Here is a 12,916-nt window from a genome sequence, read left to right on the forward strand (position 1 = left end):
TGAACCAAGGTACCACTGTATATTGATTGCCAATTAATTTACCAGAATCACTCACTGTATTCAGCAGAGCTTAATCCCACGTAAGAGTGCAAAATTGTGTAGCCTTAAGAATTCTAACAGGCATGTTTGAAATAAGGAATTTCATAGCTTAAAAAAAAACCCCTCAGGTAACCGTTTCACATGGCGGTTCTGTTCCCAGTCCCTGCGTGTGTTGGTGGAGTGCATATAAGTGCAATCTGCCATGTTATGTCCTGCCACGCCCCAATTCTGCCCTTTAAATAACTTGTTTTGTGAAGTTTTTGGTCCCTTCCAGGTCTGGTGCTGTACACACATGCGTGATCATGTGTTTTTTGGACGTGCATTAATTGGTCATTGCCTGTACCTGAATTTCTAGATTTTGGGTTGCATTCAACAAAGTCCTACACAGAACAGACCCACAGAAATTAAGGAACCTTAGTTAGTCATATCCATTAACAATCAACGGGTCTACTCTGAGTAAGGCTAGCATTTAATACCACCCTTTATGTTTAAAACTATAACTAGGTTGAGCTTCATTTCTTTAACTGACCATGCTACATATTTTTTTAGAAAAATAAATATCTAAAGGAATGTGGTTTGGACACTATAATATTACCATAACCACTATTTAGCAATACTGAAGAAGCAAAGGTTTACTCGCCTTTTTAACTGAAAAACTGATGCCAGAGTTATGAATAGCATACCTGGGAAGAGAAAATAACACAAGCCTTAATTAATTAATTTTATAGACTGTTTTTCCAGCAGTTTCTGAATTCAGTCTACAATATTCCCAAATAAACCACAATTCAACTTGAAAGCCAAGTTAACATTTCAAAACAGTACAAATCATCATTAAAGCCAGCATGAACTAATATGAGCAAATGCATGCACAAGGCCAGCCACAGCCTTAGCCATTAAGAGCAGTGAAAATACAGGTCTTTAAGTCCTACTGAAAGGTGTTGAATAGAGCTGAACAGGGTTTTGTAACGATGGCTACTGACAAGACCCTGCCCTGTGAATGACAAATATTTTTTAGCATACACTTTATGAAGTGACAGTGAAGTGTATGGAAACTAGCTGAACTTCTTAGCATTTCAAGTCAAGAGAAACCAGCATTTGATTTCATAAGGGTTGTTCAAGCATCTGCCTAAACACACAAACACTGGATCCATGGACAAGAGGCGGAGTGCACATGCAACATCACCCTGTCTGCTATATACCCCTCTGGGGGAGGGGGCTTTTACTCACATTCACTCACTATGCTTTCTCACGCCTGAACATGCCTTTTTAGTTAGTCAGTGGCAGTCACGTGGCTTCCATATTTTCTGTGTAACCACCTCCTCTTCCGTCCCCTGGTGAAGGTGTGGTAAAACAAATAGGCTACCATGACATAACAGTTTCCATGCCTCTAGAACTAGCAGAACAAACTCTGAGTGTGATTATGTCACAGCACACATTTGATTTTTATCACACATTACGGGGGGGGGGGGGGGGAGAGGAGGAGTTGGGACGCAGACACAAAGCTCTGGTAACATCTAAAATTAACCAAGATCTGTCTTGGGAATACGAAATCATTTGCTGTCAGCTATCTGACTCAGAACAAAAAGACCGAGCCACACATTTCCATCTTGGCAAAGGCCCTCTTGGCTTTCTTCTTTTGTTGGATTTACAACCCTGGGAGCAGAAGAACCTCATCATGCTGCTAAGTACAATGGAATTTGCACTTTCTTTCGGTCTTTTTCAGACATTTGCGCACAAACAAATCTGGAGGCCTTTTGCAACTGTCATGTGAATGTTAGAGAGCACAAATGTTATGTGAATGTGAAACTGGCTTCAGTAGATTCTTCTCAAGCCTAAAAGATTGTCAAGTTGTATTTGTGTCAGTATACTGTCATCAGTAAAAAGGCACCCCTCTTGCTATTCTGAGTTCCTAATTTATCAAAGATGTCATTACTGGCTAGAAGGAGAAAAATGCCCAAATCTAACATAAAACAAGGTTTGCAGGTGGAGGTGGAGCTTCTGCTCCTTTTTAAAATGGATTTACCTGCTAACAACTTCCAGAATTTTTGCATATTCTTCACTAGGTTTGTTTAAAGCTTTTCTCCTAGTGGTTACATTGTAAAATAGATCCTCAACCTGCAGAGAGAAGCAAACAGGCAGTTTAAAGCAAACTCAAAACAGAAACATGGATCACTCTGCAATGCCCTTTTGTGCTGGCAGAAGGAAAGAAAATTGCATCCAAGTACATGGGGCGTGTACACGGTTTGCTTGCACCACTTCACATATGTTTTCCGTTGTCAGCTCACAGTGTTGACTTTGTGACAGATGGGAGAAGCTGCATTCCCTGCTCCTTATTCTGTTCCCTGCAGCTGCCCAGTTCTAAATGAAGGATTTTTTTATCACATTATCATGAATGAGGAGAACACCTGAATATTAACAAACAGGAAAGCCCTATTTTTAATTCAAATGCTCTGGTCAATAATGCTCTCCCATGCAACTTACAAGCATGATAAATTCAAATCCATTTTAATTATAATGCTACAAAATTATGGGAGTCATAAGGTTAAGAGTGCTGGACTAGGACCAATGAGATCAGGGTCCAAGTCCCTACTCTGCCATGAAGCTTTCTAAGTGACTTTGAGCAAATTAGTGCCTCCCAGCCTAATCTACCTCACAGGTTATGGGGCTAAAATGGGGAGAGGGAGAACCACCATAAGTTCCTTGGAGGAAGAGCAGAATTTTAATTAAAACATGATTTTCTCTCTTGCCCGCCCACTTGATAAAAAGTACAATTATCTGGAAATATAAATACATTTATAAACACCACTTGTGAAGAGTTCCTGCAATATATTTCAGTAAAGTTAAAAGGTGATTGTCGAAGCCCAAATAAAGCATCAACATGGGCAACACACATGTGCAAATTGAAGTTGCCTGTATTAAATGCACTTCAAACTTGTGCCATTAGCGAACCCTCAGTATCACTATTATTATAACTGCATATGGTTGCACTGTGGTGTCTAGCAAGATGCTACAAAGCAAATGTTCTGCTTTAAAAGAAGTAAATAATTAGTGTTTTATGCAAGAGGTATGTGTAAGTAAGATAAATACAAATAGTTATATTCCAGTTTTTAATGTACTCAAATATGCATGTATTATGAATAAGGCTATTCCAAGAATCATAGAATTGTAGTGTTGGAAGGGATCCTGAGGATCATCTAGTCTAACACCCTGCAATGCAGAAATATGCAGCTGTCCCGTGTGGGGATTGAACCTGCAACCTTGGCATTATCAGCGCTACACTCTAACCAACTGAGCAAGATAATGTTAGTGCTACAAAGTTCCGCAAAAGAATACACAGGTCTCCTGCTTCAGGGTTTAAGATTATCTAGGAATGCATCTGCTCCAGTGCTGCAAAAATTTCAAAAAGCAAGTAACCCACTGTGATTTGAGTTCCCTGGTTTCCAGCACAAGGTTTGGGGGCAGCCTTCAATTTTCCATCAGAGTAGTTTGCCCTAAAAGCAAAGCAAAACAAATGGTTAATTATTTCAATCAGTTATTAGATTGGTCCACAAAGGATTATTTCAAGCCAGCAGTGCTTTAGAAAGAGACATTAAACTATCACCACCACTTGTTTTCATCAATTTCTATGGCATTAAAAGTGAAGTAAGCACAGAATCTGTCACTGGTACATCTATTTCAGTATTGTCTACACTGAGCAGTGGTGGGTCTCCAATGTTTTAGACAGGAAGTCTTTTCAGCCTCACCTAGAGATGCCAGGATTTGAACCTGGGACCTTCTACAAGCAAAGCAGATCCTCTACCACTGTTTTGTAGCTCTGAGTGGTGATACTGTATTCAAATTTTGTTTTATTATTTATGCACTTGAGCCACCCCCAAAAATGTCATTAGACTTCCTTTCTAAATGAGATGAATTTACACACACACAGTCTCTGCATTTAGAGCTTACTACTTTTGCTTCATTGACTATGCAAAAGCCTTTGACTGTGTCGACCACAGCAAACTATGGCAAGTTCTTAAGGAAATGGGAGTGCCTGATCACCTCATCTGTCTCCTGAGAAATCTCTATGTGGGACAAGAAGCTACAGTTAGAACTGGATATGGAACAACTGATTGGTTCAAAATTGGAAAAGGAGTACGACAAGGCTGTATTTTGTCTCCCTGCTTATTTAACTTATATGCAGAATTCATCATGCGAAAGGCTGGGCTGGATGAATCCCAAGACAGAATTAAGATTGCCGGAAGAAATATCAACAACCTCAGATATGCAGATGACACAACCTTGATGGCAGAAAGTGAGGAGGAATTAAAGAACCTTTTAATGAGGGTGAAAGAGGAGAGCACAAAATATGGTCTGAAGCTGAACATAAAAAAAAACGAAGATCATGGCCACTGGGCCCATCACCTCCTGGCAAATAGAAGGGGAAGAAATGGAGGCAGTGAGAGATTTTACTTTCTTGGGCTCCATGATCACTGCAGATGGTGACAGCAGTCACAAAATCAAAAGACGCCTGCTCCTTGGGAGAAAGGCGATGGCAAACCTAGACAGCGTCTTAAAAAGCAGAGACATCACCTTGCCAACAAAGGTCCATATAGTTAAAGCCATGGTTTTCCCAGTAGTGATGTATGGAAGTGAGAGCTGGACCATAAAGAAGGCTGATCGCCGAAGAATTGATGCTTTTGCATTATGGTGCTGGAGGAGACTCTTGAGAGTCCCATGGACTGCAAGAAGATCAAACGCATCCATTCTTAAGGAAATTAGCCCTGAGTGCTCACTGGAAGGACAGATCCTGAAGCTGAGGCTCCAATACTTTGGCCACCTCATGAAGACTTGACTCCCTGGAAAAGACCCTGACGTTGGGAAAGATTGAGGGCACAAGGAGAAGGGGACGACAGAGGACGAGATGGTTGGACAGTGTTCTAGAAGCTACAAACATGAGTATGACCAAACTGCGGGAGACAGTGGAAGACAGAAGTGCCTGGCGTGCTCTGGTCCATGGGGTCACGAAGAGTCGGACACGACTAAACGACGAAACAACAACAACAACAACAACTGTTGACTAGTGTGGGAAATAACACACATAGCATCAGATTGCATAACATGTTATTGCTTAATCCATCTTGTCTCACTATAAGGCAAGGCAGATTCCTGTTACTTAAAGAGTACCTTTAACTTTTCTAGGGATTTTGCTACATTTGTACATTCTATTGAGAGGGAATAGAATGGCTATAATTGCATATAATCTACACTGGATGAGGAATGCAGTGTATAACAAATCTTTAAAATGATTTCTACAAACAGCAACAGAAAAATTCTGCTCATACTTGATGCTCATTAAAAAAGGGTTTTGTTTGCATCAATGATGCAATGAGTGACCTCCTGTGGCTAAGTGATGTATTGCACAATGCTGATTTCTCTCCTTAAACAATACAGTGGTGCCCCGCAAGACGAATGCCTCGCAAGACGGAAAACTCGCTAGACGAAAGGGTTTTCCATTTTATGAGCTGCTTCGCAAGACGAATTTCCCTATAGGCTTGCTTCGCAAGACTAAAACGTCTTGCAAGTTTGTTTCCTTTTTCTTAACACTGTTAATACAGTTGCGACTTGACCTCGAGGAGCAACTCATAGAACGCAGTGTACATAGTAGCCTTTTTTGAGGTTTTTAAAGACTCTGGTGATTTTTGAAGCTTTTCCAAAACTTCTTTTGCAGCCATTTGGTAAGTTAAGCTTTTAAAAGTTTTTTGGGGGGTTTTGGATTTTGGGTTGGGGTGTTTGGAATTCAAGGACTTGGTGTTGGGGAATCTGGAAGCTTGTTTTTCCCCCCTGCATTTTTATGATTTTCTGTGACCATTGGGCCACTCTGCTGTTTTAAAAAAAAATTCTGGGTTTGAATTTTGAAATGCTCTTTACAGTATGTGTGACTTTAAAGAGCGCTTAATAAACACTTGTTGTACCAAATTTGGCTTTGTTTGGACTTTTTTTGACCATAGGAACGCATTAATTGATTTTCAATGCATTCCTATGGGATTTCGTGCTTCGCAAGACGAAAAATTCGCTAGACGAAAAAAATTGCGAAACGAATTAATTTTGTCTTGCGAGGCACCACTGTAAGAAGTCTTCTGCCTGCCTGTTCTTTTAATGTTTTTAGAGACATTGTTTATCTTCTAAAAGTTTATTATATTTGAACACTGAATAAGTGCAGTAAACAAATATTTGAATATACTTACCTGTAGGCACACTTTCCATCAGCTGTCTTAGTTGTTATAGTAACGTGGGCAACATGACTTATACTTGCCAGCGCCTGGAAGAGAAAAAACTAAGTTTTAGAAACTGATGTTGAAGGTGGTCCATAGTTCTTTACTGGTACGAAATAAGCATTCAATAATCACAGTAATAGCATAGTAATTACATCCCAACTAATTATCTGTATTTGTAATCCTCACTATAATGATCTACATGCAGCTGGATACAAATTCTCTTCAAATAAAATGTTTTATTTATTCAGCCTACTTTAACAAAGTAACATACAAAAAAAATCAACACAATGAAAACAGGATAAAACCCATAACATAAAGCCAATTCATCTACTATATATTTTTGAAAGTTGTTTGTTTGCTACGCATTTGCATGCCTCATAAGATGTAATGAGATTTTGCATGATGATTCCTGAGATCAAGGAACAGATCCTTATATTTGGACACAATCAGACATCATTTTGATTCAAAATGACAGGCTGAACCTTTTCCAACTGGATTGATTTTAAAACTGATTTTTTTGTTTCTTAGAATTCCTGAGCAATGCCTGATACAAGGTTGCTACAACAATATAAAAAACAATTTAGGGCTGCAGAGGACAGCATAACATCAGGATCCAAAAAACAAAAAAACCCAAATCAATTTAAATGTAATTGTCTTTACCGCCTACCCAAAACCAGGCTTTCCATCCCTATGATAGAGGTTTGGTGCAATATGGTCTAAATGGCAGTTCTCAACAGAACCCTTGCAGCCACCTTATGGATGGTTCTGCATTACAGTCACATTGATTACATTTGAACCAACTTTCAGTGCACCTGAAGTTACTTAAATATATACCATATTTTTTGCTCTATAAGACTCACTTTTTCCTTCCTAAAAAGTAAGGGGAAATGTGTGTGCGTCTTATGGAGCGAATGCAGGCTGCGCAGCTATCACAAAAGCCAGAACAGCAAGAGCGATTGCTGCTTTCACTACGCAGCGATCCCTCTTGCTGTTCTGGCTTCTGAGATTCAGAATATTTTTTTTCTTGTTTTCCTCCTCCAAAAACTAGGTGCGTCTTGTGGTCTGGTGCGTCTTATAGAGCGAAAAATAAGGTACTTATTGAACGGTGACAAGCTGTGTTCTACAGAACTGATAAACCACAATGGAATAGGAGAGCAAATGGGGAAAATGACAAAAAACTTATGCACTATGATAAACATTCTAAAACTTAAGTCAAAAGCATACCTCGCCTCTAAATCCGTATGTAGAAATACTGGCTAGGTCCTCAAAAGTCTGTAGTTTACTTGTGGTGAATCTCTCACACACAATATCCAAGTCTTCTCTCTGCAGAAGGAAGACAGATGTGAGCCAGAATTATCTCAAATATTGTTTGTATTGTTTTAAAAAAGGTCTACATTTTAGAAAGACAATTAGGTTTACTTACCCTAATTCCACAACCATTATCTTGGATTTGAATTAGTTTCAAACCGCCATCCTTCACTGTTACCTGGATGCTGGTAGCTTTGGCATCCAAACTATAGATACAAGAAATACATTTCAGTGACAGAGACAACACAGTCTATTTCAATTCTAAATCAGTCCAACACAAACATTTATCTCTGAAGAAAAGCAATGTGAAGGGGGAAATGGCTTGTACCCCTCTCTATTGCTCCCCAAGTTACCATAAAGTCTCTAGAATAGTAAACACAGGAAATGGAAGTAATGAAAGTACTGACTGACCTTGCTTTGGACAATGTCTGAGAATATTTATTTGCTCTCGGAAAGCTAATGCAGTGTTGGGAAAAGGGTTGTTGATCTAATGCCACATATACTGTACTGTGGACCAGGGTCTGTGTAGTGCAAATAGTTGCAAATCAGCTAATAAGAATAAGAAATGGGCCTCACAATGAAGATCATAAAAAAGATGTTAATGTTTTAGATCAGGCATGACCAAACTTGGCCCTCCACATGTTTTGGGACTACAACTCCCATCATCCCTGGCTAACAGGACCAGTGGTCAGGGATGATGGGAACTGTAGTCCCAAAAAATCTGGAAAGCCAAGTCTGGCCATGCCTGTTTTAGATGATTCAATGTATAAATATGCATTCTTGTTGCTTTAGTCATATTCAATATTGCCAAAAATGCTCAACAACTTTGCCAGTTTTCTGTCCAGATTTTACTGTTTGAAATATGGCAACCATATATATAGTGTGTGTGTGTGTGTGTGTGTGTGTGTGTGGAGAGAGAGAGAGGGAAACGCTTTCACCAATATGACGACTATGCAGACTAGAACCAAGGATAAAGAAGCTGTATGTTTTAGTTTAAAGATTAATATTTGTGTGTAATGTGTTTATTGTTTGCTGTTGCTGTTCTGATCCAAGGTCAGTTTATTGTACTAGTGATGACTTGTAAGGAGGTCTTAACCAGAACATGAAGATGTCATGTCATGGCTGACATGGAATGGACAATGTGGAACTAGTTATGTACGTACTTAGCATGATGTGTAAGCTGTATGTAAAATAAAAGTCTGTGTGAAATCTGCAATCGGTACAGCAACCAACACATATGGAACTGTCCTTTACTGCAGTAAAGTTAATAAAGGGTATTGTCCTGCTGGAATCCTTGATTGCATTTCTTACTGACTAAGCCTGAGGGATGGTTTTAGCTACTCCCTTGACAGCAACACATTATGTGCCTGCTTTTTATGCCTACTTAAAGGTAAAGGTAAAGGTACCCCTGCCCGTACGGGCCAGTCTTGACAGACTCTGGGGTTGTGCGCCCATCTCACTCAAGAGGCCAGGGGCCAGCGCTGTCCGGAGACACTTCCGGGTCACATGGCCAGTGTGACATCGCTGCTCTGGCGAGCCAGAGCTGCACACGGAAACGCCGTTTACCTTCCCGCTGGTAAGCGGTCCCTATTTATCTACTTGCACCCGGAGGTGCTTTCGAACTGCTAGGTTGGCAGGCGCTGGGACCGAGCAGCGGGAGCGCACCCCGCCGCAGGGATTCGAACCGCCGACCTTTCGATCGCCAAGTCCTAGGCGCTGAGGCTTTAACCCACAGCGCCACCTGCTTCCCTTAGCTTTCTGCAAAGCAGACTATACATAAGCAATTTTATTTCACCCCAAAGTAAAATTTCCCAGCAATCAGGGTCTAGAGATCATTATGATCACATGATAAGCTTTCTTCCTCTACAATTTTAGAGGAACAGTTGTCGCCCACTGTGTGCAAATGTTTCCTGTTACAAGGCTACAACCCTAAACACACTTACTGGAATGAAAGCCCCATTGAACTCCAGAGTAAACATCCCTAAGATTGCACTAGCTGCTAGCACCTCTTGTCTGCGCGACGGACCCCTGACAGTTAAGACCCCTGACAGTTAAGTCCAGCTGCAGGCGACTCTGGGGTTGTAGCACTCATCTCGTTTTACAAGCCAAGGGAGCCGGCGTTTGTCCACAGACAGTTTTTCCGGGTCATGTGGCCAGCATGACTAAGCTGCTTCTGGCACAACAAACCAGAGGAGCACATGGAAACGCCGTTTACCTTCCCGTTTACCTATTTATCTACTTGCACTTTTTGGTGTGCTTTTGAACTGCTAGGTTGGCAGGAGCTGGGACCGAGCAACAGGAGCTCACCCCGTCGTGGGGATTCAAACAGCCAACCTTCTGGTCGGCAAGCCCAAGGGGCTCAGTGGTTTAGACCACAGCACCACTCGCACTATTAGGGATACCATAAAGCAGAGTTGGGGAACTTGTGGTAGTCCCAGTGTTGGGCTATGACTCCCATCAGCATGACCAATGGTCAGGGATGGCAGGTTTCCCATACATGTCTTAAAGTTAAGAATGAGAGGGGGCAGTGCTAAGTCAACAATATGTGTTGAACAGCAGAGAATACCTTTATTTATCTAGCAAGATTTAAATACCGTATTTTTCGCCATATAGGACGCACTTTTTCCCCTCCAAAAATGAAGGGGAAATGTGTGTGTGTGTCCTATGGGGCAAATGCAGGCTTTCGCTGAAGCCTGGAGAGCGAGAGGGGTCGGTGCACACCAACCCCTCTCGCTCTCCAGGCTTCAGGAAGCTATCCGCAAGCCTTGGGAGCCTGCGGGAGTTCCCGCCGGGCTCCAAAGGCTTGAGGACAGCAGCCTGCAGCCCGAAGCCTGGGGCAAGCTGAGCAGCGCGGCCCGGTCTTCAGGCAGATATCTGCAAGCCTGGCGGGAGTTCCCGCCGGGCTCCCCAGGCTTGCAGATAGCAGCCTGTTTTGGGGGCTGGGGAAGCTCGGGCTTCCCCCGCCCCAGCCTGGGGGGGAAATTTTTTTCTTTATTTCCCCCCCCCAAAAAAAACCCCTAAGTGCGCCATATGGGCCGGTGCGCCCTATAGGGCGAAAAATACGGTACTTGATTACAATCTTGTAAACTACTTAGGGGTGTTTACAGATTATAAACACTTTCTTTTTGTCTAGAGTCATTCCCAAGCAGGGTATCATCGTAATAAGGAGAAACCCACTCTAACCACTTTCTTGCCACGATTCAGAATAGGGGAAAACCCCTATAATCGTAGGCGCAGGTATCCAACTAGCAGCTCCGCCCTGGTCACCTGAGAGACTCGGTGCAGGAGATTCGTCCTGCCACGAAGCAGATGGACACACACATATCCTGGGGCTTTTATAGCACTGCCAGTCTGGCGTCATGCTTAAGAGTGTTGAACTGGGACCTGGGAGAGCAGGGTTCGAATCCCCCGCTCAGCCACCAAGCGCCCTGGGTGACGTTGGGCCCATCGCCATCTCTTAAGCCTGACCTACCTCACAGGGTTGTTGTGAGGATGAAACAAGGAGCGGGGAGGGGAAACGTGTACCACCTTGGAAGGTAAAGGCAGCATAGAAATGTGAAAAATGAAATAAATAAATTACCAACCACCTTGGAAGATAAAGGCGACATAGAAGTATGAAAAATGAATTAAATAAATAAACTGCCAACCACCTTGGGATGATAAAGGCGGCACAGAAATATGAAATAAATTACCAACCACACTGGAAGGTAAAAGCAGCCTAGAAATGTGAAAAATGAAATAAATAAATTGCCAACCACCCTGGAAGGTAAAGGCGGCACAGAAATGTGAAAAATGAAATAAATAAATTGCCAAGCACCCTGGAGGGTAAAAGCAGCCTAGAAATGTGAAAAATGAAATAAATAAATTACCAACCACCCTGGAAGGTAAAGGCGGCACAGAAATGTGGGAAATTAAATAAATAAATTGCCAACCACCCTGGAAGGTAAAGGCGGCCTAGAAATGTGGAAAATGAAATAAATAAATGAATCACCAACCACCTTGGGAAGGTAAAGGTGGCACAGAAATATGAAAAATTAAATAAATGAATGGACTGCCAGCCACCCTGGAAGGTAAAGGCGGCATAGAAATGAATAGAAAAAATGAAATTAATTAATTAATTAATTAAATTCCCAACCACCTTGGCAGGTAAAGGTGACCTAGAAATATGAAAACTAACTAACGAACGAACTATCTAACTAACCAACCAGTTCTCCACCATCTCCTTGATGGCGTTGGCGGGTCTCTGGATGACTTCTCCAGCCGCGATGCGGTTCACCACAGCCTCGTCCAGGCGGCGGATCACGCCCGCCATCAAGGCCATGAGGGAGAGGCCGGCGGCGGCTGGTCTCCGGGGCCGCCGGGGAAACGACGGCGAAGGGGATACGGCGGGCGGCCGCCCCGGGGTTGTGGGACGGGAGAAAGGAAGGGGCCGCCCTTGCCGAGAAGCTCCGGGGAAAGCCGTGCGGAGGCGCGCGCGCTCCCTCAGAGCAACGGCCGCCTCAACCGCCAAACTCGCGCCTCAACGGCCCGGCGCGAAGGTTCCAGCGCGCAGCCGATTGGTCCGCCAGCATGTCAATCGAGGTTGGGCGGTTGCCGGGGTGAACAGTTGTTTCCGCCTATAGGGACGCGCTTCCGTCGAAAGGGAAAGGATACAGAGCTTTGTTGTTGTTGTTTTGAGGGAAGGAGAAAAGAATGAAGAGTGGCCCACGCGCTGCCTAATCACGGGACTCGCTTTGGCGCTGATAAGTCTTTGCTTGGGACTTCATTATTTTAACCCACCTGCAGCTGCTGTCATTCTGCCGGCCAGTTTTGTAGTTTTGTGCTGTTGTTTTTTGCTATAATTTGTTCTCTCTGTTTTAGATGCGATGTAAAATAATATTGCTAAGAACAAAACGAAACAAGCTAAGTTCTAAAATCTTCCTGGATGTTTTAACTGTGTATTGACAAATGTATTTTTTTCTGACTGACGGTCGAATAAAAGGTTGATTGATTGACTTTAAAACAAAACAAGATATTTCCTGCATGCTTTTATCGCCTTTTTTTTTTTTCCAGGGAGCACAGCCTCCAACTGTTCTCCGATGAAAATAGGGTCGTCCTATTCCATCACGATTATAATTTTAATATACTATCTATACCCTTCCCAACTGACTGGGTTGCCCCAGCCACTCTGGGCAGCTTCCAATATACAGTGGTACCTCGGGTTACAGATGCTTCAGGTTACAGACTCCGCTAACCCAGAAATAGTGCTTCAGGTTAAGAACTTTGCTTCAGGATAAGAACAGAAATCGTGCTCCAGCGGCACAGCAGCAGCAGGA

General features: G+C 42.6%; 1 protein-coding gene across 1 annotated transcript in view; it reads right to left on the bottom strand.

The window, feature by feature from the left end:
• MLH1 (mutL homolog 1) overlaps positions 1-12,122 on the bottom strand; it is a gene marked incomplete at its 3' end in the record, with an annotated part of 29,434 nt that extends 17,312 nt beyond the window's left edge. The window contains exons 1-7 of the mRNA XM_081931068.1: positions 11,807-12,122; positions 7,717-7,807; positions 7,518-7,616; positions 6,264-6,337; positions 3,458-3,530; positions 2,063-2,154; positions 676-722 (exon numbers count right to left, since the gene is read on the bottom strand). Of these exons, the coding sequence (XP_081787194.1) occupies positions 676-722; positions 2,063-2,154; positions 3,458-3,530; positions 6,264-6,337; positions 7,518-7,616; positions 7,717-7,807; positions 11,807-11,922 (592 nt within the window). The 5' untranslated portion in view covers positions 11,923-12,122. The remainder of the gene's footprint in view (positions 1-675; positions 723-2,062; positions 2,155-3,457; positions 3,531-6,263; positions 6,338-7,517; positions 7,617-7,716; positions 7,808-11,806) is intronic.
• Positions 12,123-12,916: the final 794 nt, after the last annotated feature.

Source organism: Podarcis melisellensis (genome assembly GCF_964234715.1).
Source record: "Podarcis melisellensis genome assembly, chromosome: 12".
NCBI classification, from domain to species: domain Eukaryota; kingdom Metazoa; phylum Chordata; class Lepidosauria; order Squamata; family Lacertidae; genus Podarcis; species Podarcis melisellensis.